The sequence below is a fragment of the Strix uralensis genome, chromosome 7 (assembly GCF_047716275.1).
Source record: "Strix uralensis isolate ZFMK-TIS-50842 chromosome 7, bStrUra1, whole genome shotgun sequence".
NCBI classification, from domain to species: Eukaryota; Metazoa; Chordata; class Aves; order Strigiformes; family Strigidae; genus Strix; species Strix uralensis.
The window spans coordinates 33,203,374-33,230,812 of NC_133978.1; the positions used below are offsets into that span (position 1 = coordinate 33,203,374).

A 27,439-nucleotide genomic window follows, 5' to 3' on the forward strand; every position below is an offset into this window, starting at 1 on the left:
CTAAGGTACTTAGAGTTAGTGCTGGCTTCTGAAACGTGGGGCATAAGATACTGCAGAACTTCTAAATTCTGGTGAGTTTTTTTCAGATAAGTTTTTTTGTGTCTTCATTTATCTTAGATTAAAGTTGTAGATCCCAAGATGAAGAACTGTGCTACACTGGCGGGCACAGGAGAAGCAAGCAATGTTATTGGCTCCAGCTTTACACAGTCAACTTTTAATGAACCTGGAGGTTTGTGTGTGGAAGAAAATGGCCGCTTGATGTACATTGCAGACACAAATAATCATCAGATTAAAGTGCTGGATTTTGAAACAAAAATTCTTTCCATGGCAAGTAATACTTATTAAACAGGCCGATAGTGGTGTTTTTGATATAAATTACTATTACAGACTTTGGCAAGTAGTATAAAAATCATATAGCTAATAAACTTTTTGGGTGCTGTAGCTATATTCACAGAATGTGTTGTGATGATCTGGCAAATAAACATTGCCTGTTAGCACAGTTGTTGAAAGCCTTAGTCTTTGGAAAGGCAACTTTTGCATGAAAAAGGAAAGTGATGATCCTCTAGAAAAGAGTAATACAGAAACATGAGTTACTAAAAATATAGCCCAGTTTTTCACTGTGAAAAGTATTTCATGAGCACTCTGTAACAAGTGGAAGTTGAAATTGATTACCAAGTCCTGTAATTAAGCTTTAAGAGATGATTTTGGGAGGTCATGCATAGCGGGCTTCCAAGCTGTCAAATCAAAACCACTGTTATAATTGAACACTGCTGTATTTGCTTATAAACATGAAGGCAAAACAAATTTGTGCTCCTCTCCATCTTACAATGGCACTATGTCTTAATGTTTTCATATATATATACACACACACATATATGACATAATGGTCCAACTGTCATATGTTTCTTGCATTTAATAGTACATGATCTTTCTGTGTGTTTAAATTTTCATATCGTATAACGAGTTGGTGACTTTTCTGTGAAATTATCCTTTACTGTGCAATCTGCATGGTTAAAATCTTGGATTGTATTACTGAATTGTGCAGTTTACCACCAGATTAGAAGAAAATACCTTTAAATTTTATTTAAAGTAAAAATATAAAGCAACTGTTAAAATTTTAAATTAAAGGATACTTTAAAGTAGTTGTGGATTTTATTATTTTAATAGTAAATATTATTTCTATTTGGATTAATCACTTTTTCATTTTAGAAAAACATTTTGTCTTCCCTTTTTCTTTGTTGTTGTAGTGTTGTTGTACTCTGTCAGAAAGTTTTAGTCCAATAGCCATATTATCATGTGTTAGTTTTCCTAGTCTATGTCATCTTTGAAACTGTGATTGTATTGTGAAAGCATATTTGCTTTCAGTACAAATAAAAATATTTTGTTTGATTTCTACCAACAGTTGCCTATCCTGAATCCAGAGGCATGCGATGTTACAGATAACCTGCATGTGCAAAAGGATAAAATAAGAAACCTTCCAAAACTGCCTAAATCTGCACCAAATGTTCAACTTCCTTCATTAACTGTAACTCCCGGCCAGACAATTCAGTTTTTATTAAAGTTGACTCTTCCTCCAGATTCAAAACTGAATGAAGAAGCACCCAATTCCTGGTTTATCACAGCAGAAGGTAAAGTGCCTGTGTTTTGTCAGTTGAACAGGAGTAGGTAAGATACAAAATGGGTTTTGTCATGATGCACCTGCAATACGAGGGATCTCAGTCTGATGAATCAAAATGTCCCTGTGTTCTCATTTGACCTTGTGATGCAATACATGTTATTTAGAGTTGATAACATTTAATACCTGGAGTATGAAGATTTTTAAAAAAACACCTGATAGGTTGCTTTTTGCTTGAATTAATAAATGTGGCATTATTTTTTTCTTTTTAACTTTCCTGGGACAAGCTGCCAGTGAGGGCTTGCAAAGGTACTGAACCCCCTTAGATGCTTTCCCTCTCCACTCTGTCCCTATGAACAGCTTACACCAGCCCTACCATCTCTTTCTGTGAGAAATCTGACCATGAAGCTGAAGCATATTCCTGAAAGCGATTCTTTTTTTTTTTTTTTTGCTTTTGTCTCTTCCTAAAAGTGTTTGAGGTACATTTATACCTAACTACTTTGAACCTACTTTGTTGTAATTCATATTTACGTATTTCTGCTTTTAAAAGCAGTCAACAAATACTGTACAGGCACTGCAATTTGTTTATATGCCCCATGATTTAAAGTAGTTTTTTATCGCAGTTTGTGCTTTTGGAGTACAAATAGACTATTTCCAGTGAGAGTCAGCACACTTTTTAGCCTACAGAATCTCCAGATATTGTTGAAGTAAAGTTATATGTGATACCTTCAAGGGTTAGTAAAATCGGAGAATATAAGCAACCTAAACTCAACATGTTATTTCAAGCTTATAAATTCTAGAGCCAACTTAGGTATTTTCGGAAAAATGCCACTTCATCCATCTCACTTACAGTAAAATACAGAGTACAATGCAGTGAGCTAGGTACATTTATTGTGCAGTTCATTTTTCAGTTCACATACTCTTAAATATTTAAATAAATGTGAAATTCAAGTTCTGTTGTAACAGTCAGCTTGAACATTGCTAAACTGCAGCAACCCACTTGTAAAACCAACGCTTCTGTTTGGAAATGCCATCATTTACGTGCAGTTTTACGCACTTCTGGCAGATATCTTACCTGGAATATTAGACCTCTGATGCAAATGTATAGCAACCCATGATTTCAGGAGTTTTGCTTGCATATCTCAGAATAAATTTTAATATCCTCTTAAGAGCGTATAGGATAAATTGCAGATCCCTTGCATTTAAATAAGATGTACTGTATATTATATACCTATAGTTCTGAAGCAAAGCTATGAATCTCTCCATCTTTAAATGACTCCTAATGGAGTATTTGTAAAATACTTTTCTTTCTTTTTTGTCCCCGACTGGAAAAATTAGGAAGGAAATTTCCCCTAATGTTGCGTATGGAAAGAAAGTCCATGTTGTCCTATAGGTAAAATTAGTGTTTTCTGTAGGTTTCAGACATGGTGTTAAATATGCTAATGATTAAACTTGTTCTTCTTCTACAGATAATACGTGGTTGCTTCAAGGACAATGTCTGTCTGGAGAAATAAAAGATATTTCCTGTCAAACTATCATTCCCTTTCAGTTACCCAGGAGCTGTCTGTCAACTGAAGCTATCCTGGCTATCAAAGTGTGCCTCTACTATTGCAGCAAAGGTAGCAGTGCCTGTATGATGAAAGGAATCTCATTCAGTCAGCCTTTACAGATAGCTAGTACAAACCAAGGCAGCTTGACTCAAGTTGAACTGATACATGCATTTTAACCAGCTAACCCAAAGCCAGCTAATTTCATACTTTATTTTACTATCCACCATTTCTGTAAGAGAAAATATGAATAGATAACTTTTCTCTGTTTTTCATTTTCCTGGAGCTTATGACAAAGCTAAGAAATAATATACTTGGTGAAATGAAGTTGAGTTCCCTACAGCTTAAGGTGGAAATTTATCATCACAACCTCATTTCTTTTCATTACAGTAGCAGCAATAATATTGTAATACTCTAGACTGTTGCCAACTGTGAATATATTGGGTGTATGCCATTCTAAGCAATGAGCAACAATTTTTAGAGTCCTTTTGAAAGAACTGGTGTTACTTTGTGATGTTACTGTAAGAAGTTCTTTGCACTGTACACACTGTTAGAATAGCTGGATCAGTTTGGACTAAGAAATTCCTTTTGTGCCCCTACTAAATTTTAATAGAATGTCAAAACAAATAGTTTCTTTCTTCAGGCTGTAAAAGAAGTATCTTGCTTATTTTTCTGTAATGGCATTTGTGACACATGTGTTTTGAAAGTACATCTTAAACTAGGCGTAGCTCTAATTTTATGCAAACTGAGTGTTTTGCTTAACTAGATATGACTGCCTTGTATGAGGATCACAGTTTCATGGAAAAATTTCTGTGAAAGGAGTTCCAAGTTCCTACAGAAGAATTTAATGCTGATACCTAACAAAGAATGTGCCTCTCTCTAATGTGTGTATGTATATATATATATACGTAAAGAAAAAAACTCACAAAACCATGCTGGAGTTTTTCTGATACATACCAATTTACATTTTTATAGTAAGTGGTAGATAATGGTTGAATATCTAAACTGCAAAAATTAAATGTCAACCATTTCAAGCACGGTGAATCACTTTCCTACTTTTATGATTCCTCTGTAAAGGCTTGTCTGAAGAATACTGTCTTGAAAATATATAATATTAGAAAGAATATTACACTCTTAAAGTCTGATTCAGTCTTTTGAAGTCACTGTTAGCCCCTGATTTGTAATAGTGGCCACTGAAGCAGAACTGTATGTTTAATAATAGATTATTTGCATTCATGTTTAGAGGTTCTGAGCTTTTGCTATAAAGCTGTTAACTTAATGTTTGAGTAAGGTGCTTTAAAACTGTATTACAAAACTCTGCCTTTGGTGGTTAAATGTTTTGCAAGTAAAATTTCTTCAATTTGCCATAGTAAGTAGCAGGAATACCGGGGGGGGGGCAAATTTTTTACTTGAACTGGAAGAATTTCCACAGTGCTTAAGTGGTCATTGGATTAAACTTTGTGCCCTGGTCATGAGGATCAGTTCTGAGAAGATGATTTTAAGTTCAAAGTTAGTATTTTTACATATATTATAAAGTACAGTACTGAATTTTTGTATAGTCTTTTCTAAAACAGTCACCATTGTTCCTGACACCTGTCAGCAAATCCCCGGTATGATTTGGTTTTGCTCTTTCTTACTTAAAGGCTGACTGAAACGTTGGTCATGAACCCGAGAGAGTTTTGTTTTAAGGGAACCATATGGACTGGTATGTTTTTTCCTTCCATTGAAATGCCAGTCTATCTGAGAGTTCTCTGTAGTACCAGAAATGGTTGTTATCTCACCTGTCAGCAAGGCAAGGGCTGTGCTAGTATTTTTCTTGTTTGTTTTTTAAGCAACTTTTCTAATTCAGTGTTTCAGCTCCTTTGGGTAAGCCTCTCATTTCTCACATGTCATTTTGAAGGAGGAGAAAGCTTTGCTGCTTTGTTCACAGATTGCAAATGCTATTGGAAAGATGAAGGTAAAGAAACTGATTTGGGCATTTATCATTTTTTACACTTTAGTACAACTCACTCTTATAGAATTGTTTGTTTGTTTGTTTAACTTTGGATAGTAGCCAGGAAACCTTAGATCAGCTTCCAGCTAGCTCACAAATTTTCTATTGCTTACTGAAAAAAAACAAGTATTAGTTTCAGAAGTTCAGAATAATGAACCAAACTGTTACAGTTATCTTGAACATATAATTCAGCAGATGGATTTTTTTCTCTCATTTTCAACTAGAATGACATTGCATTTGTGTATTTCAGTTGGATGTGATCATCAGATTCTGCCTGTATTCCAGTATTCAAAAAAAAAGTTAACAAATCTGTTTTCTTATTGAAATAGTAATGTTTAAATGTAGTATTGTAGATATGTTTTCTATCTAAATGTACATGTATAGATGTGTATTTAAGTATCATATCCTTTTTGTTTTCAAGTTTTGACCTCTAGTCACTGTAGACACACTCAGAACCACTCTAAGCTTATAGGGAAGGGGTGTTAGTAGGTAGGAGGAAAACTGTTACATAAGCATCAAGCTGAAGTCCAGGATCAAACTGTAAAGAACGTCTAAATACTTAGCTGTAGCCAAATTTTAAACAACTGTATTTCAAGGAAAACAGTTTCAGCTTTACTGTTAGAGAGCAGGAATATATCTGTTTGAATCAGTTTTTTCTTTACCTTTTCTTTTAAGTCCATGTCTTGCAGCAGATGACTGAATCTTACGTAAACTAGGGGAGTGGGGGTTCGTGTACTATATCCGTGTTACTGTTACTCCTTCTACAAAGCCTCAGAGCATTCCTTGCTACTGCACTGTAATGGCTTTATGCTAAAGCAGGGGCAGAAGGTGTGATACCATCTCAAAAAGACACACAACCCACTATTTACAAAGAAAAGCTGTATATCTCAAAATTATTTCACCCCACATCCAGTAAGTCCTCAAACCTTTCAGGCAATAACTTTTTTAGTTTGCAAGGGAGAGCTGTGTTTCTTGACTCAGTGGGTTTCACACAGGGACACTGTTCTAATTGTTCTCCTTCATCATCTTCAGAGCAGCTGTTTCTCACTGTGCCCCAGTTCTCACTGATGAGGTTACTGGGGTTCTTGTGCTCCTCACTCAGTCTGTGTGTTCACTGTGATTGGCCTTTTATCATACAGTCTAACGCTATCTCTTGTTTGTCCAAAGAATAGCATATGCTTTCCCGGAGTCATTCCTTCTGTTTCACTTGTGACATTTGAAAGTTTATAATTAGAAAAACATGGTTTTTAAAAGCTTATGATGTTTAGGGATACTATTTCAATTGCTTCCTCCAGGGTTTACAAGATGCTCTTACAGTAAAGGAATGAGTACCATAAATGTAACCAGACAGGCAAACAGAATAGTATGTACAAGCTGCAGAAATGTATTTCAGTTAAGTGCCAGGAAGCATCTCCAAAATGTGATTCAGAAGAACAGAAAATGTTACTGCTCTGTCTAAATAATGAAAAATCGTATATATCGATGACTGCTATCTCTTTTCACGGTAATTTAGTTTCCTGATATAAAAATTCTAAGCAGGTTGATATGGCCCAGCATGCCAAGATTTGTATCTTACAGTAAAAGTATGTAATTCAAGGCCTTTTCAAAGCATGTCTTTCTACTGACTTTAATAGGTTTTGCATCAGGCCTTAATAAAGTAATAAATTACTGTAGCAAATCTCTAAAGAATATTGGTCATGGTTGTATTGTATAATGAAAACAAGTTCAATGGCATTTGCAGTTTTTAATTGTAGTGTTTGCTTGTATTGAACAGCTTTTGATTTTGAATGAATATATTAATAGTTTCATGAAAGTTTTTAGACATTTTTTTTAATTACAGTACAAAATTCTTCATTAGACTAGGAAAAAGGTAATGTGATTTCAAAGAGGGAGTGTAATGTGTTTTGATAGCTTTTCCATGTGTGAATTCAGTAGTATCCTTCTGTAGTTTGTTCCCTTCTGTTGAAGGAAGGGTAGGGATGCTGACTGTGTAAACTTATTATTGGGCACATATTTTATGCATACATTTTTAGTTGAGTCCTTTTGGTGTTAGATTCTCACATGTTATTTTGGGCTTTTCTACTGGATGTACTTCTTCATAGTTTGTATTTTGCCTCTTATGTCTTCCACTCGTAGAACGTTATGTTTGTATAATGCTGTGGTAATGTCATGATACAAAGCAAGTACAGACCAGATGGGTAATATATGAGAAAGTAGTTATATAGCATCATGTAAATGCCTTATCTGCTTAGCCTCAGAAAAGTTGCATATGGCTTCCAGTACATTGTATATATTCTTAATGCACTTTTTTTCATTCCACTGTGCAAATCTTCTAGCTTAAACCATGGTTAAAACTATTTTTTGTGAGAACATCAAGAAAAATGTGTTCCTTATCTCTTGCTCAGAGGAGGGGGATGATCTGAATGAAGGGACTTTCCTTCTCATGCAGGGGCATGTCCTTCTGTTCCTCTAATTATTGACTATTTATTTTAGCATAGACTTGTGTTATTGACCATAAATTCTCTTGAATTTTTGATTCCTAACAAGGTTTTCTCTATACATGGAAGCTTTAAATGTCTGACTTCGTAGAGTTATGAGTAATATATCTAGTTGAAAATGGCTTATGGTTTAGCAGACAATATCAGAGATTTATGTACATTCTTATGATCTGTAATTTTTTAAAATCACTGTTATTCATTAAGACTTACCTCAGAGACACACTGCAGCTAAACTCCCACAGAAGTGTGTTCATAAACTTTGTATTGCAACTCAAAATTAAGTTTTCTTGCTTGTATAATGTGCAAGAGATTGTGACACGTTGTGTATACATGTCCTCCAGGCTGCAGTTGAGCTACCTGAGGAGAATTCACCATGCCCAGCAGCTTTATCAACTACCCACAGTAGCTCTCCGCTCAAATCTGTGAGCTCAGTTGTTCATATAATCAATTAAAATTACTGATTCATGTTAGCAAAGATTTAGTATTTAGAATTAATCATTATCATTTTCATTGAAATCGGTTTGTCAGGGATTAGAGGAGCTTCTCTGACACAAGCAGGGAAGGTATAAAAATGGTGACAATTAGTGGGAAACAGTTATTGAAAATGTGAGACCTGGTTATTTTTTAATTAAACCACCACATCTGCCTTTGTGTTCTACAACGGATCATGAATTTAGAAATGGTATTTCTAATGTTTTACATTCCATTATGTTCATATAACCAAATCTGACTACTGTCTTCCATCAGAAGCAGCCATTCTTACATTTTATAGTTTTTGTACTATCATGTGTAAAATCACTTATCTCATTAAGGATTACAATTCATTCTTGTTAAGGTTTCAGCACACCTATGATTGAGTTTCAGAGTTTATCTTAGTTTCTTTGTCATAATATTATGGAGGATTTTGGTTAGGTTTTGGGATCTATCTTTTCTTCCTGTAGTTTCCCCCAGAAGGAAATGCAGCCAGTAACTTGTTAACATGGAGGCATCCAAGTAGGATAATTCCCTCCACCAGCTCCTTGCCCCTCCTCTGCTTTGGGGATGAGGATGTAAACAGCAAGTGCAGTAGGGCTGTCCCATATGAAGATAACATACCTGGTAGCTCACTCCAAAAGGGTGGAACTTCAGGATGAGTTGGAGTTACACCATGACACTGCTTCCTAGGTCTACTTCTCTTTACAGCCTATAAAATCTTGCTCCATAAATAAGGCAAGAATTTTGCCCTTATTCCTGCAAAAATCTTCAGTTAATTGATTCGTTAGTACTCTTTAAAATAATCTGGTAATAATTACTGAAATCTAGGACCTATCTGGACCCTCCCCCATGCTTCTAGGTAGCATTAGAATAAGATTATGTCCTCAGGTCAACCGCATCAAGCTTTGCACTGATGCAGCTACCATCAAAAGTTTTACCTTTACCTCTGGCGCTGTCCAGTGAGGTTCTGAAGTTGTTTCTAGATCTCCCCGAGCATCCCATCAAACTTGAGTAGCCTGTGCAAGGATTTTGATGGCTCTTAGTTTCAGGACGCTTTGATACTATAAATTAAATACTTTGGCTGTTAGGTGGTTTGAAAGATACACCAGTTTGCTATCTTGTTGCAGATTGTGCTTAATTATTTTCAAGGGGTAACACATTATTGTCACAGCTGCAAAACTAGAAACCTTGGATAGTTTGTGCAGCTAGTGTATTGCTTAGTGTACCTCTTTGTTGGTCCATTGTTTTCAAGTATACCAGAGAACTGTTTGTCCAGTTGCAGGCCCTGGGGCTCAGAAGAGCGATATTCCACACTGTGTATTTCCCCTTTCGACTAAGTATTTAGAGGTCTGGAGCACATGTCGTACGAGGAGCGGCTGAGGGAACTGGGGTTGTTTAGTCTGGAGAAGAGGAGGCTGAGGGGAGACCTCATCGCCCTCTACAGCTACCTGAAAGGAGGCTGCAGAGAGCTGGGGATGAGTCTCTTTAACCAAGTAACAAGTGATAGAACAAGAGGTAATGGCCTCAAGTTGCGCCAGGGAAGTTTTATACTGGATATTAGGAAGCATTTCTTTACAGAACGGGTTGTTAGGTGTTGGAATGGGCTGCCCAGGGAGGTGGTGGAGTCCCCATCCCTGGAGGGGTTTAAGAGTAGGGTCAACATAGCGCTGAGGGATATGGTGTAGTTGGGAACTGTCAATGTTGGGTTAATGGTTGGACTGGATGATCTTCAAGGTCTTTTCCAACCTAGACAATTCTGTGATTCAACTGATCTGTCCATTGTCAGACTTCATAGAAAGCGAGATAATGGTTCCCAACTGATTTTTTACACTCATGTTTTTTAAAAAGAAGAGCTTGTTTTTCAAACTTTTGATTAAACAAATACTTGGTTTTGAACCATACTTAAGGAATCTGTCCTGAGAGTTGCCTGTATCAGATACCTGGCTTCCAGTTTTTAAAAACTTAGAATTCATAGTAGAAGAACAAAATTGCTAAGTATTTTATATTTTGAACGTTTAACTTTAAAACTGTCCAATTTCACTTTTAAAGGAGAATTAGTGGAATTAAAACTTTCTCTTCTGTAAATCATTACCGTTAATGTACCATTAATCATTGTATCATTAAAACCTGTGATGGATCTATGTGATTTTGTAAAGACATTAATAAAGAAAAATAAGGTAGTTGTAAAACTTCTACTGGGTGAAATCCAGGTGCTCCAAGGTTAGTGGCAAGTATCTTTAGGGCCAGTAGTTTGGCCCAGTGTGACAGAAATTCTACATTTTAATTACATCACCATGACTGAAGTTAAAAATCAGTGCCTTGGATAACAATACTTGAAAGTGTATCTTTACAGAAATGCTGGAGGACTGATTGAAATAAGGTGTTTCACCGTCAAGGTTTGCAAGTTTCAGGGGGTTTTAATTCTATTAATTCTACTAATTCTGAAACTGGAGTTTTCCTTCTTCATTTAAGTTGAAATGAAGGTGCTTTTTGTTCAAGCTACTCTTAACTACTTTAAATTTTTTTTTCTCAATCTTGTGAACTAGTATAATACTAGTGAAGAAAGTCACATCTGAGCACTTAACACCTTAATAAATGTCTCCATATGGTTTAAAGGTAAACAAGATTTTTTTTCTTCCTTGAGAGCTTCAATGTTGCTTTTGTGGACATTGGAATATTTTTGTCTGCTTATTGAGATACTAAACCTCTGTTTTTCCATTACATGTGGTGCAAAGCCTTTCAAATATCTGAACATTTAAAAGATGTGTTTTATAGTTGTTACTACAAAAGATGTGAAGAATTAAAACTAGAGGCACTTAATCTACAGCTGATGTAGGTTGTGCAAATTCTTCACATACAGCGTTGCCTAATAATGTTCTTAACATTATTCGTGGTTTATGATCTTTTTAAATAAAAGGTAAATGTCCTGTAATATTATGAGAACAAATAAATACACTGTAGAAGAAATATCAGCCTTGGATATCAATTCAACAAATAAACAGTGATTAAAGAATGTACTCTTTCTCCTGTGAGACCTCTTTCTCCTTGTAAAGCTTTTTCATGGAAAAATAAACATTAAAAAATTTATCTTTTCTTTCAAAGCTGGGTTTGTCTGTCAATCTTTACATCAACATAGACGTGGAAGTTATGAAATGCGTCTGACATTAAGGGTTACAGCTTGATTAAAATCCTTTAATTAACAAGTACTATTCATTTCACACTGTCTTTCCCACAGGGCTCTGCAGTCGGGGGTGTCAGCCAGCCATGCAGTGCCCTGAGGGTTGGTAAAACACTGTGCCGTCATGAGGACCCCACAGTTTCAGTGTTACACAGTGGTTTGGAAACAAGAGATCTGTTTTTATTCTGTTTCTGCACATAAGAGAGATGAGAAATGGTGTACTGCATGAGTCACAGCCTGACTGGTTTGTAGCCTTCAGTTTATTGCAGAGATCCCAGACAAGCTCAGCTGCTGGAACAGATCTTGCTGCACTGAGCTCTGCTTTGAAGCACTGTTGGCCCTATTACTGTGGCTAAACTGTGACACAGGTTGCAGTATGCAGGTGCCTGTTTAATAATTACGGTTGAACCATATTTTAACAGCAACTTCTGAAAAAATATAATTGGTTTAATTGTTTTACTTGGTTAACAGTTTTGCAGCTTTGACTAAGAACATACGGATACAGAGTACTAATACAGGCTTCTGGTGTGCACCAATGCAACTGAGGGCTGATACCAACGTACCAATGACGATAACCCCTTATTTATGCTGCTCATCATGTTTTTATTGATACAGTGATTTATCATTAATGGATGCATCATATGCCAAAAATTCTGGCATATTTACTACAGGTGACCGTCGGCAATACTAGTGTAGCTATGTTGATTTTTTTGCCCCCTCCCTTGCTAAAGATTATTCCTCATGTTATTCATCTACTCAAATATTGAAAACATTTATACATACCACTTAAACTCATCTCTTTGATTTCCATCCAGATTAAATACATTCAGCTTAGCCTGATGCAGAAAGTCTGAATTTGACAAACATTCAAACAAATCTATTTGCAATTCGTATGTTTTGTTACAGAGTGCATCTAAAGCTTCTGCCAAGGCTCACTCAGCAAGTGTAGGCAAGGTCGTGTGATCTCAGCATCTTAGTGAGCATTTGCCTCCGATCATAAAGCCAGTAGTTTACTTGCCTTCAGTCGTCATCTCGGAAATGACACCTCCACCCCTTGCTTTTATCTAAGTATTCTTAAAACAATAGCCCTGTATGTACACAGACTTGTACATTCTGTGCTCAAGCTTACAGATGCCTCTGTGTGTGTAATGGCAGTTGTGTGACTGAGCTGGACTTGTGCATTTTGCCAGAAGCTGGGAAGGCACTGCCCGGTAGAGATTTCTGTGGTTGCGAAGTCACTGCTCTAGGAAACAATTAATTAGGTTGTTTCTAAAAGCAAGGGAAAGGAACCTTTCATTTTAAATTCACTAATGGGGCCAAGATATTTTCTTGTTCTTGCAAGGGATTCTGCAATCTCCTGCCAAGAGTAACTTACCTGGAGAATGGGTAGATGGCGTTTTAAAAGGCTTCTCCCTGCCCCGTCCTTCCCATCTGAAGTAGTTTCCTGTGGCTGTTGAAAATCGTGACCCTGTTGCCTCCTCTGAATTTTATCTTTTCTGCCTGTCACCCTGGTATTTCATGCACACAATCCCACCAGAAACTGAAAATGATACCTGATGGCTATTTTATGTGCTGCTGTGTGTAGCAAAATTCTACCTTCACTGTAACTGGGCTTTCTAGAGTCAGTTTGTTCTCCTTTGACCTATTCCTTAAGCACAGAAATCAAAGCAGAGGTGAGGATTTCAGCCTTCAAGTGTAAAAGAATAGCTTTCTAAAGTACTGCTACAGCAGCACATGTTTCTTTCTTTTTTTGGAAAAGCATTAGCAAGTTGTAACCCTTAGTTAAATCTCTCCATATTTTTCCTATCTCAGGCATTCCCTTAAGCAGAGTATGTGGGCTTAGCAGTGCTCAGAGCTCCTAACAACAGGCTGTAAATAGTGGGTATATTTTCCAAACACTGAAGAAAGTTGCAGTATTAAGGAGTAGTTAGATATTAATGAAGAGGTCGCTTCAGTAAAACCAAATATTTAGTCAAATTTACCCGTGTGCTGTACATTGACTTGTGAATTCCATCCACCCCATGGCTCTTGCAATTATTGTCCTTGAGAACTGAAAAGTTGTTCTAACACCATCTTAATTTACTAATGAGAAGGCAGCACATCAGTTTAATATCTTCTTTATACAGCAGGGCTTGGGAAAGCACATCACTTCCCCAGCGAAGGTCTGAACCCTGCATCTGAGCTGACGGTGTGTAAGCAGAGTGTGTTTTAAGCAAAGCAGAGTCAGGAGTTTAGTGGTCAGCAGCAAGTGTAAGCAGTGTTACCTCAGGGCCTCCGGGCCTTTCCTCCCTCTCCTTATGCACACTGACACACTCATGACTTGAGTAAAGCTGTGATGTTTTCCAAGTTGTTATCTGGGGTTGATACTAAAATACAGAGATCACTAACAAAGAGAGATGTAACTGTTTTTCAAAATCTTCGGCAAATGGAATCACAGGAGAATATAAAATTGAAATGCACCGAGCAGTGCGTAGGAGCATCAGTGCCTAAATGGCAGTTAAATCCAAGCGAAATTTGCTGGGGGCTACTGAGAAACCTGTCATTTAAATTTTTCTTTATGCAGTTGAGTGAAGAAGATGGATTTAATTAGCATTTTTGCTGTGCTCTTAGCAGTTGAAGTGCTATAAAGTGCTGTTGTTACCGCAGACTCGAATCAAAGGAGGTACATGTGGCAGAACTTCTTAGACCATATGAGGAAAGTGCAGAGGAAGTACTGGGATGCTCAGAAATGGAGTCCCTAGTAAAGAGTGACAAAATTTGCCTCACAAATTCACTGGTAAGTGTAAAATAAAACATTTACTGAATCATAACAGGATTAGTTATGAATTTAAACTAGCAGGGGATTAAAATTTTTTATTTACTTGAGGATGCTGAATAGAATGATTTTCTTTACAGTAGGCTTAAATTCCATGGAAGTGCATAAAATACAGAAAAAATACAGAACTTTACCAAGAGAAGTGAAGTAGGATGGATGGTATATTTTATATAGAAGTGGAAGCATGTTTTTTCTAATACACAGCAAGCTTGCTGATTTTAAAAAACATATATTTTTAAATGTTAGTAGATGGAGAGTCTTAGCAACTTTGTGACCTGCTTCTGGTCTCTGTAAGTACATTCCTTATAATCACCAGATTATATATTTTTCTTACACACTTGGTACAGGGTCTCTCCTGCTTTCACATACTGTGGTACCTGATCACCGTGATGCCCTCTGGGACTCTGCATATCACAGTTTTGGTCTTGGCACTAGGAGAGACTCCATTATTGTAGGCATCTGACAGCAGACATGCTTCTGTTTTCCAAGAACAGTCTAGCTCAGATGAACCTGTCATAGTAGTTGTTTTTCACCTTCTAACATGCAGAAAGCTTGTGGAGTACTTCATACAGTGACAAGCAAAAATAATCAGGATTCTTTTGGATTTAATCACAGTCTTGAAGGAAAGTTGTATTTATTATTAAAGTGGTCCCAGGAAAGAACTAATCTGCTATTTGCAAAAAATCCCAACAAGTTTATGTTTTCAGCCTAGAAAAATTGTATATTTTAAACTCAGAAATGTATACAGTCAAGTAAGGAAATTTTCAGAAAAAGGGATCAGAAGCAATTCTGACCTGCCAACTTAACAGTACGAGGACTATTGTAAGGAATGATATATCCTATCAATTTTTTTGTCAGCCAAGGAAATTAGTGAGGAAAATCAACTAAGATTATGTTCTAGTGCATCACTTTAATAGTACATCTCAGCATTAAAGGCTACTGAATTCTCCTCAATTTGGGAAGAGACTCAGATTCAGTTTGACCCTGATATAAACCATGGGAAGGATGAACCCTTAGGTGGAATAAATTTTCCTGCTTCTAACTGGACAGTGGAGTTTATACATTTCTCTCAGGCAGCAAATAGATGCATTTATCCCTACATTGCTACACTCCTCTAGTTAATCTCTGCTGAGTTCCTTCTTCATGACTATCACACAATCCTTTTCACTCTACCTGCACCTCTCTAATTAGCTCTCCCAAGGCTTGCAGCCCATTGACTGTCTGCTTGTAGCTCTTTTCACTCACAAAAGTAATTTAGTTTCTCTTATATTGAAAAAAATATTCCTAACATGTACATCTCTTTCCCTTTTTTACGCTCATGAAAAGTGCTATTAGCAGGAGCTCCTTCTTCCTCTATTTCACTTCTGTATTACATCCCACTAATCTGGCTGTCCCCATGCTGACCACTGAAATTGCTCTCAGCAAGGTTTCTAGTGATCTATTGCTAGCAAAATATCTTCAATCTTCTTGGCCTGACAGTTGCCTTCAACATATAGAACCAGTCTTTTAGTTTTTAAATTTTCACTTTGTTTGCTTCTTTACTTCCCTTTATTCCAGCTCTCTGCGTACTTTGGAAACTGCTCCTTCATCATGTCCTTCACTGAATAGTCCTTGTCATCCCCATCTCCGGCTTCTGGTGGGAATTCCCCTGGACTGCCACTCTTCCTTCCCTCTTCTCATTGCACTTTGTCTCCTGATGGTACAAAGTTCAGCAGCCACCTGTGCTGAGGAGTCAGAGTCCTACCTCTCTCCTCCAGAACAGTCTCTATCGAACTTAAGTCTTATCCTTTATCTTCCTTTGACTTTATAAAATTTAATATAGCTGAAAACTCCTAATCATCTCTTCACTATTCCTTCATGTTACTCTTTTCCTTTAACAAGCAATCCTGCTGATTACAGACAAACCTTAGAACTTCAGCATTTATTCAGATTTCAGCATCTGACTAGGCCCTTGGATTTGGACAGTATCTGAATTTTTGCAGATCTTTTTTTTCATCTTTTGTCTTCTCTCTGTAGTCTGGATGTTTGTTTGAGGTTTTCTACCTCATGTCTCAATCGCTACAACATGCTGTGTTAGTTAACAGAATCTTGTCCTGCTTTTACCTATCCAAAATGCGACTTCGTCAAGTGTTGATTTTGTAGCCCAAAGGGTGATGACAGAAACATTACATTCTTGAATCCAACTGCCAGCTATCCCTACTTGCTAGTATCAAGCATATGCTGCACCTCTGCATGTTTCAATATGCCATTCACAGCATAGTCATATTCTATCTGTGAGGTTTTATTAATTTTCAAGATACCAACTGGTTTTTTTCATCTTTCTGCACCAGTATCCACTACTAATCTTGCAAATGTTGCAAAAAGTATCTCTGAGGCTTCTCTTAGTTTTCAAAAGGATTTCCTCAACCTTGGCAAAGCCTTTCTTACAACACTGAAATATTGTCAACATTTGGGCTCTCCTGGACTAAGATCACTCACTCTTAAGCCAACAATATCTCATTGTTCGCTGTCAGGCTTCATCTGTTGGCTGCACTGTATCGCTTGTTGCCTGGTGTTGCACATCGATTGTAAGCTCTCAGTGGATATGGGACTTGCTTTCCCTATGTGTTTATACAATACCTAATGCCATGGAGTTTTCCCTGACAAGTTCTCCTAGATGCTGTGGTAATATAAATGATAATAACAGTTGGTATGACAGGTTTATTTCCCTAGCAGTGCTTAATCTTAGCAAAATAGCTTTTAGAATAGATTCAGAAGCAAGAAAAATAACATAAATGACTTCTACAAAATTTGAAGTTCTGCTTCCATCATTCCAATGTCTTGCTCTTGCCTACCTGATTGTAGATGAATCTCCCGTTGATCGTCCCACTGAAGCTTCAGCAATGTACAAGCAAATAAATTAAAAAACCTTGCTGAACTGGAGGGATTATGTCCTTAGTCCAGGAATTCCGGAAGGGCGCATGGAGTTCAGCTGAGCTGGACGTCTCTCCAGGTTCAAGTCCTAAAGGGTTCAAAGATTTTATCACGCTTTTTATAGAGAAGTTTGATCACATGCTGAAAAAATGTTGAAGTTGGCTAGAAGTGCATCTGTCTTCACAATATTTATTGGCTTTTTTAGTTTGTTCTAGTGGATGAAGAGACAATTGATTGGAATGGATAAAAACCAAAAGAGCATCGGACATAGGGTTTGATCCTGTACTGTGGTACCTCTGTCTGCCACCAAAATACAACAGATCCTAAACACATGCGAGTGAAGGGATGGGCCTTCCTGTTGTGGGCTGTTGCAAAGGGCGCATTTGGAGTGTCAGTAGGAGGTGAGGTTGGTGGCTATGTTTAATTCCCATAGAAGTTCACTCCATGGCTTTAAACAAGCCACAGGGATGTCTCCTCAACTGCTGGTTGTTACCCTTATGTGGAGATCTGAGTGACTGATCAATGTTCTTAACACGTACCTGACTTTTTAATGTTTGTCACTGTGTATCTGGAAGATCATGAACAATTTCATGGACTTTACTTGATATTTTGGGCAGAATGATTCAATCTCCTCAGCCACAGGTTTACTCTTCTGTATAAGCTGTTCTCTCCATACTTCTCTACAGTCAGCACCAGAAGCTGCTTTCCATCATTCCCGTATCGTTTGGGGGACACATGCTACTGCTGCTCCTGATCCTGCACAGTATGGAGTGGATCTTCCTAAGAAGCTGTCAGCTCCCTCTGTTAGGGGGAGGCTTTTGGCTGTTTGGACCATAAGTCATATTCCTGAGGAAAGACAGTGGTCCAAGTCCTGTTAATGCCAGTTAGATAGCACTCTTCCATAGGAAGACTGTCTCAGTACAGAAGGAAGACATGTAATGACCTCTCATTTGCTGTTGGGACATACTGCTGTGCCATGACTTTGCTGTGGTTCATGAAGCAGTGATGATTTTGTCTTCAGTATTGCACAGCTACAGTACAAGCGAGAGGAAATGAAAGGCTCGATGTCTCCTGGTCAACAAGAGAAGGTGGAAAGCTTTACCCTGAGATGGAGTTGTGTGAGACCTCAGTGTCAGTGAAGAGTCTTGGAGTATTCCAGGTGCAGTGTAAATACCCAGACAGATAGATGGTCAGGAAGCCTTTTCTTGGGGAACTTCTGCAGTCGTACATAAATCTTCTGGCCTGGCCTGGTTTATTTTTACCTTTAATCCTGAAGAATTCCTGTCTGGTATTGTAGCCTTATTTTCTCATGTTTTATTAGAACTTACTTGCAAAGCTTCATTCCAGTATGCGTGGGATCCTGTGCTTAGCTTTCCACTAAAAGCTGCCTTTTTAACTCTTTCACACCTTCCCCTAGTCGATTTTTCTTTTAAGATACAGTATCCAAGGAAAATATTGGAAGGAACAGTGTGCTGTTTTCCCTTTTCTGTAAAATGGAGGGACGTGAAGCGTAAAGCACCTAGTACATGACATTAACATTGGGAAATAAGCGTCTAAAACCCATAAATTTCAGCAAAAATTTTAAGACATTATCTCAGGAACTTAATTTTTTTCCCAGATTCCCTAACTTTGGTTTATTTATTTTACAGTCTTAAGAGAGTCACACATACATCTTTTAAGCTAATAAAAGCTATAGCTAATGCAATTAATATTTTAGTCAAGAATATAAGGCTGCATAACCAAAACTGTCATAAAACACAACAGACCCTTGTTACAGCAGTGGGAGTTGAGAGTACCCAGTTCTCTGTGATTATATATGTTTCCCAATCCCCTAGACCATAATTAAGCACTGTTCTTGTTGGTACTGGGTTACTAATATTTTTGGCAAGCTTTTCTGCTTATTTTCTCATCAAATTACAAATTTCTGACAATTTTAATGGCATTTCAATTTTTTGCAGTTAGAAGAAGGTAAACAAAATGTTTGAGAAAGCTTTCTAGAGTACTTTATTTTTCCCCTGCCCCCGAATATCTAGCTGTTTAACTTCAGTTGAAAATATATTTTGATGGGGGGGGGGGGGGGGGGAGTCTCACTTTTGTCATCACTTATAAATCAGAGTAAAATTGTTTTCATATTATTTTTCCTACTGAGAAAGAAAACTCATTTTGAAGTGTGATCATTTCCCCAGAGACAACATTGCATGTCCTGATGAACTGAACATGGCAGACATAGAGCTGCTGCACCAGAGCCCAGATGCTCAGCCCAGCTGTGGCAAGCAAAGGGCCGTGCATAGCCAGAGCTGCCTGCCCAGAAGAACCAACAATCTGAAAACAAACTAAGGAGGAGCTGGACATTACATGCAGAGGGAATGCAATAAAATAAAATTGAGATGTTTCAGATCAGCATGGTAAGCAAGAGCAAGTTTTTAGAGTAGTCCTTGGGCTCCCTGATGTCTACAAGTACCACAACTCTCAAAATTTCCAAGGCAGGGTTGAGTTGTTGGCAGGGCCAGGCAGCTTACAAGCAGAGAGTCTAATAGCATCTGTGTTCTTCCATGCCAGGTCCTCTCAGTGCCAAGGAAAGCTCCCACACAGCTTTAATTTGCTAGTATATACATAGTGTCTGTGACCGAATACCCTAGAAGACATATTCTACAGAAGATTTGTTTTGGAATACTATGGTCTTTGTAGAGACTACTTGTTGGCCCCTGGTTTGTCAAAACTATGTACATGCTTCTTTGTCCAGGCATATTGCTGCTGATGGCAAAGAGCTTATTCACTGTAGCAGAGGCTTATAAATAAACACGACTACATAAGCTCGTGCTAATTTTTTCATGTGCCTAGCACAGTGGGGCTCCAGCCCTAGCTTGGGATTGCTGAGTGTTGCTTTAATAGAAATAAATGATGAAAATTGTGGATTCTTTCTTAGATGCCCATTATAGACTTTTTTAAAAATCCTACATTCTTACTTATTTAAAACCTTTGACTGCAGATCACCCCCTCTCCAGGAGAACTGACAACCTGTTATAAGCAGGCCTGTATGATGACAGGTATGTGATTATATTTAAATAGCCCTGCCATAGAAAGCATTTCCTAGATTGTTTTTTTCTTAGCCTCATATTTGAAAGGTTGCATTGCATTTTCTGCATTCTTAATGAAAACCTTCTGCAGTGTGAAAAAAGGAATTAAAAGCCCTGAATTAAGCCTGTAGGTACCATTTACCATACAAAATAAATATGTAAAAATGCAAAAAAAAAAATCTATAACGTGTCTATGAGAGTTTCTCATGGTGGCAAAAAATGTTCCAGTCTGTTCAAAGTACAGATGAATTTGAATCTCACTTCCAAAGAAAGGCTCATGTTGCTAATCTCCCGTGTCCTGCTGTTTGAATTCATCAGCTTCAGAGATGATAAGAACACGTTATTATGCAAACTATCAGAGTTTATTTACACAACTTCTTAAAACAGATTCTTTCAGTGGTATGGCCAGGTGGTTAATATCTATTGTCAAATTGTTTATGCATGCCAGTTTGGTAGTACACATTCTCCATCCTGTAAGCAAGATATTGTCCACTGTACAATGCTCTGTCATTCTAAATCTAAGGGGTTAACATGCTCTCATCTTTAATCTCCTGGAATCCTTCTTTTCCTTTGATCTTGAAATCTATGAACACTTTCACAGAGCACATCCTTCAATAAACACAATAAAATATCAAATAGCCTAAGCAGCTTTAAGTTCAAAATTAAATTATATATCAAGCAGGAATCTGGCAATGCAGCACTAGTCTGCCATAAAGTCTTTCATCTAGCACTCTAGTCTTCCCAGATTGTCAGGTGAGCTCTCTGCTCTAAATATTTTTAAGTGGCTTAAGCACTTAAGCACTCAGTTCTGGGACTCCCAACTTAATGTACCCTCAAATGGATCTGATTTTCAAAGGATGGCTGTTCAATGCTTTCTGAACAGCAGGCTCTTTTTCTTCTGGTATCTATAAACTGGGGCAACAAATATCACTCATCTTTTTTTTTTTTAAGTGTAGAACACATTTGTAATATGTTTGATTTAACTACAAACAGCTGCGCAACCTTAGGTCTTCTCCTATATTTAAAAAGCTTTGCTTCTGAGTGGGATATAAATCATAGAATAATAATGTATTAGAAAATGGGAAATGGAGTTACCAACTTATATACAAAGGAAATACTTGAAGATTCACTATCAGTGATTTTCTTAAATCTGCTCAGACAGCCAGGACAACATTTTCCAGAATGGATATGGCTTCAGTTTTTCACATCCATAGGTCAGCTGTTTGTGGGGGATCCTTGAAGAGCTCAGACTCAAACTAAAGGGCACCTACAGCAATGAAATGTCTTCCAGTGAGCACCAAACTGCCCCAAGGCTCCTAGAAATCACCACCCCAAAAGAGGGTCTTGGTATCACACCTAAACCTCACTGAAGTGGGGGAGGTGACAGTGGGAGCTTTCGTGGGTGTTGAGAATGTCGCTGACTCAGGGTCACAGGGATCAGGCTTTAACTGGGAGCCCTTGGCACATCAGAGCATCAGGGTATTTTGGAAAAAGTTAAATATTCTTAAGTCAAATTGCAGCACGTAAGATCAGTTGGATATTTGTGGCCTATGTCACCAGCAGGGTTGTTTGACTGAGCCCACACTGTGAAGGCCACAGTAACTTAGATTACTTTGCAATTGCTGTGAACTAGAAGACCACAGCTTCAAGGTGGCAGCAATAATAGAAGTAAAGTTACCTGAATGGTATTGCAAATTCTAGACAAACTCACTGAGAAATTTTAAGCAACTTGACTGTTTTTCACCAAAAAAAAAAAAAAAAAAAAAAAAAAAAAAAAAAGAAGAAGTGCTAGAATAATGCCACTTTGAAGAACCTTGCACAATGCAAATATTTAACAAACGCTTCTAAAACCTTGGAATCCAAAAATTATTTTCACCTCCCTGTCGCTTTTGACATTACTTCTTCTGACAATGACAAGAGCCTTAAAACTGCATATTGCTTTCCAGCTAAAGCTTGAACTTTGCTGTTTTTCTTCTTCAACAAGTAACACTGCTAAAATTATACATCAGACAAGAAAGTGAATGAATCATCCAGCTATGAGAGTCTTATTTTGAAACTGTAGAAAAATATATACCTGGGCATATGGTTCTTGAGTTGATTAAATCACCACATTTGCAAATCCTTAGACCTTAGCTCCTTGTAAAGTTGATTTAAAATTCTGAGAGAAAGATGACAAGCAAAGTTTGCAGAAGAGCATGCAGCAGATATGCAACAATATCCATGAACAGTATCCCAAGATTTCTGATAGTTCATGTGATGTTAAGGAGGACAGAAGCACTCATAATTAATAGAATCATAGAATATTTCAAGTTGGGAGGGACCCATAATATTGCAGGTTTCATTCATATAGATAACATTTTAAGTCGGGTTATATCTACCAAAGCTCTGCTCATTCATGTGAGAAACCAGAACTTTTGTTGACCAGAAGACTTCCAAGTAGGAAGCAAACAAGCATTGCCCACCATATACCTATTTAATACCTATTATTGGTGGTGTCAGTCTAGTCTCAGTGGCCATGCAGACACCCTCCAAAAATACATCATCATAGCTAACTGGCATTAGGCTGATGGCAGAAAGGTGAAATACTGAGAAAAGTGGGAAAGAAATGCCTTTAAAGGGATCCTTCCAGAACTGAGCTAAAGCACAGTACTGAAGAGACAATAATAGCCATTTTTATGCAGTACATTTCATCCCCAGATGTGGTTAATCTTGAATAGCTGCTGCCAGGACTGGGCCTGTTCAGTGGATGAGAGGGCTGTACCTCTATCCCAAACCAGAAAGAATGTGCAGAAAGCAAAGATACACAAATTAAATCCAGCCAACATGTACATGACTTTATTTATGTTGGGAAGGTGAAAGACAGAGCAGACTTTCTAGACTATTTTGGTAATTAGAATGATTTAAAAATGTGGCTAGGCAACAGAGTGTACAGATCTTAGGCTGTTCTGCCAGCTCATCTAAGTCATCATCTGCAGCATCACTTGCTATTTGGTTACTAGACATCCTTGGGGCTGAGTGCTTCAGTCATGCTGCAGCATTCAAAAATGTTTCATCTGGGTTTTCTGTTGTCACTTAAAAAAAGGACAAGTACCCACAAAGAATATAATTGGATGAGCAACTTCATTTGCCTTTGTCGTCTGCTCATGAAGTTGGACCTAGAATGCAATGACAAACCAGTGCTAGATGTACATCAGTTGCAAAGAGAAGTCTGCAAGGTTCTGCAGTTCATTATGGCTCAGACATGCCATCTGAAGCTGAAAATCTTGGCTGCTGTGACAGGGAATGAGCAGCAGAGCGGTAACAACCTGGGCTTCTGATTTTCATTTGAGACACACCACACAATGGGGCAACTTTTCTAATCTACTGCAAAGTGGGACAGGAAATTTTTCTCTGTATGTCAAGTGTCTTTCCTACTGTTAGGGTCTGGAAAGTGAGGTATGACACTAACAATTTTAATTGTGAGCTAAACTTTCAAGCTAAACTTTCAACAGAGCTGACTGAGACAAGGCTTTGTGGAAGTGAGTTTGCTGCTCTTAATGTGTACTTAAGTTTACATAGCACCCTTCATCTGAGAGGTCACTTAAGGGCTATACAAATACAGACTGCCATATTAATGTACCACTTCATCATATGGAAACACAATCCTATGGCACATCATACAGGAATATGACATACTTAACAACTTAAAATATATTGCTCCCTGACATACTATCACATGGAAAATGTAGGTGAAGTGAAAGTAGCTGCTTTGGATGGAATCTGAAGATAATACCCCTATTATTAGGGCTTTTTAATGACTACAGAAGAACAGAGCCTGGTATTGGAGTATCATCTGACAATGGAATAATTAATGTAACGATGTCAGGTTAGATGCTAAGCATGTGCTTAAAAATTACCTCTAAAGACCCAATTGCATGAGTTGTTCTGTCATGCACCCCACTTTAGGGAACAATAATCCCCAGAGTGTAGACATGCCTCAATCCCACAAATGCTTACTGATACCTATGCCTGCAAATGATTGAGAATATCTAAACTAAATATCAGGACTTCTCTATACAATTGTAGGAAAGGCCAATGGGACCTTCTTCTCTCCTCACAGACTGTACAGAAAGATTGGGTGCCCTGTGTGGCAAGTCTGTCTAAAATCCCTTTCTTCTCTTGTCCATGAGCACCGGTCAGGACTGGTTGATATCCGTTTGTCCACTTGAGATTCAGAGCACAAACGTGTTCCACGCAGATGACAGCCATCTAACTGCACAAGGACTCGGCTGGGGCTCCCCTGCACGAGCCCTGCAATGGAGGGGGAGTGCTCGAGCAGGAGGGGGCTGTTAGGCCACTGCTGCTGTCCCAGGGGGAAGGGAAGCACCAGCACCTCGGTACTGTGGCTTGGGCACTGGTGGAGTGCATACAATCTGATTGCTCTCCAAGACTAGACTTACCCACCACCTGAGTAAGCAGTCGGAATTTCACCCTTAAGCACAAGTCCTTATTTCAGTATTGTCTGAAGTCCTTTTTGAGCTTTTAAATCCTTGCCCTGAAAACATATTATCTTGATAAGATACATGATTTAATAACCCTTTTAAAAAATAATAAGAAAGAAAGAAAATTGAGAACCCAAGTTCTGCACAGTAAGGTCAAATACTCAGTTCCTTCTCCAAGCTGAGCTCATCATGCTTGGAAAATTCAGGACATAGCTGTGTTGGTCCAGCTTTTCTTTAAAGAGTTTTAACCTGATGTCCAAAACAAAGCAGTAAATTAGATGAACCTGTCAGCTGAAATTCAATGTCCTCAGCTGAAACTTGGCATGTAGCTTTGCCAGCTCAGTTATAGATTTTTTTTTATAACTATTTGGCTTTTTATTTCTCTCTGTGCCTTTTTAAAAAAAAAAAAAATCTCCTCCTTCTTTTCTGCCTTAAAATGTACTTTCCATTACAATAGTTGAGCACAGGAAAGCACCACCTTACTAACTTCTCTAATGTAGCCATTTTACTTAAATATTCTAGACACTGGAGCCATTTTCTATTAAACTTACAGGTTTCTTTCTTTCTTCCTGTCATTGGAACATGCTTATTTTGTTTCTGAGAAGTATAAAAATGAATGTAATATGGAAATTCACTTTGCTCAAATGAGCTAAACAAAGCATTAAAAAAGGTACAAGAGCATATGATCCCGATCAATGCAGGGACATCTGCTTCATTTCTGTTGCTGAGTTCTGTAATTCTAGCACTGGTGAAATTAGTTTTTTTCCAGATAGATCTTAGTTCAAACACTGAATAACACAGTGTGTTTTTAAGATTTAAGTTTTATCAGCACACATTTTAGGAGCCACTTCACATCAAAGTTAATAGTCCATTGTTTAGAATTATCAAGGAAATTTTTATACAGTCAATTTGTTCTCTTTCCTTTCTCATCTGGGCCTCACAGTGATTATATGAGCACTTTAAAAAGCCCTATTCACTGCTTGTTCATAACATTTGAAATATTACATCCTTACTTTATTTGCAGTTTATTACCATTTTGAGAGGTGCCTGCAATGGCATGGGAAAAAGTAGTTTGAATTGTCACTCTGTTCTCCATCCTTAGCTGATTGAGAGCATTGCTGATTGTCAGGGATAGTCAGAGCTGCTTAGAAATTTTTAAATTGCTGTCCTTTCTCTAGCTTCTGGATTTGCTGGTTTGCTGCTAGCAATTCTAAGGAAGCCATGGTTCTCCAGTCCAGAGAGCAATATTTACCCTCTTTTCTTGAACTTGCCATGATTTCTTCTCAAATTTCCTTCAATATCAGTAAGGGAAGCAGAAACAAACAAAAAAAATCTAAACTCTAAAACTTCTATTGGAAGGAAAAATAAGCCAAGGTAGCTTTCTAAAGAAGTAGAAACTGAGTTGGAAAGATGGCTTGCTTAAATTAAGCTTTAAGTCTTGACCTTAAGTTCTACAGGTCACATGAACACCAGCAACATTTCTATAGACATTTTATGTATGTGTCCTGTTGTTGACCTATATTCCTAATAAACTCCCAAAAGAATGACATCATACACTTTCATATGGCCACAAATGGAAGTTTCAATGTCCCAGGATCATGCATTTGAAAGGTTTCTTGCAAGTTATATTAATCTATAGGCATAGCTTTACACATCTATACTAAATGAACAAGAATTAGACTGCCCAACCCTTTCATACTTAGTCATTTCTTAATCAAGATGGAATATCAATCTTATTTATGACAGTGAGAATCCAGAATAGCCCCACTAAACACAATGGCGTAATTAGAAGTTTGTGTACAAAGAATAGTAAGCAATGCAGTAATGAAGTGTATATATCTTGGTTTAAATGCAGATCTATCTTTCACATCTATTTAAATATCTCTTCAAACATTAAAGCATCAGACCTCAACTGTATCATGAGTATAGCTGTCTCAGAAAGATGTACCTCAGATACTGAGATATGGAGAGAGAAAATAGCTGGCTCACAAAAAGAAAAAAATTTAACAGAATTCAGAATGGAATCCTCATCTCCTTTCCAGCTTGTGCTTTTATCATAGCACCTTCTTTTTTCCTAAATCATGGAACAAAAGAAATATAGCCTAATGCGGATTTTATCTTCTGTAGAGTAGCTGTGAAATAACAGCTCCACAAAATCACTGTCCTTTACACAGTGGGAGCGACTCATTAGCAGTGTCAAGGGTTGTTTGCTCTTTTGATCTGCTCATTTACAGAGCTGCATCCAGAAGCCTGTTTACACAGGTCTCCTTCCCTATGTTTATCATTTTCTGTTAATAAAAATACTTTCTCCCCCTAGCTCTTCAATTGCTGGGAGCTGGTACACTCCAGCAGCCAGCTGTGAGGTTGTACCCAGCCACCGGTGGTGGTCCAGCACTCCTCGAGGCTCCAACAAGAACAGGCAGATGGTCCATTGTCAGTGGGATGTTAGAGTGACATTTAAGAATACCAGCAGTTGTAAGAGCTACCACTGACATTCATTTTGGAAGTGGGACAGACCCACTCCATGGGTTTTCAATCCTAAAGCCATCTGTAACTTTCCAGAGTTAGCTTATGTTTTCCTGGAAGAGCATCCAACACATGCCCACTCCAGGGCTCCTCGGCTCTTCATCTGTGTGTTTAAGTGGATGGGAGACTTCATCTAAAGGAGCAATCCCTCTGCTGCCATCATCGGACAACATGCAGTATACAAAAGAGTTGGAGATAATCTAGTATTGAGGAATAACCTGTCTCCATGGTTTTGCCACATCAGTCTTTGTAACAGAAATGTGTGAATCCACATGAGGAAAACGTTACCCTTTGTGGCATTCATAGATGGCAATTGTTCAAA

General features: G+C 37.8%; 1 protein-coding gene across 2 annotated transcripts in view; it reads left to right on the forward strand.

Annotated features, from left to right (window-relative positions):
• Positions 1 to 11,228, forward strand: part of NHLRC2 (NHL repeat containing 2) — a 35,672-nt gene extending 24,444 nt beyond the window's left edge. For both annotated transcript variants that reach the window (XM_074875331.1, XM_074875332.1), the window contains 3 exons: positions 118 to 327; positions 1,403 to 1,628; positions 3,085 to 11,228. In XM_074875331.1, coding sequence (XP_074731432.1) covers positions 118 to 327; positions 1,403 to 1,628; positions 3,085 to 3,341 — 693 coding nt within the window. In that variant the 3' untranslated portion in view covers positions 3,342 to 11,228. The remainder of the gene's footprint in view (positions 1 to 117; positions 328 to 1,402; positions 1,629 to 3,084) is intronic.
• The last annotated feature ends 16,211 nt before the right edge of the window (positions 11,229 to 27,439 follow it).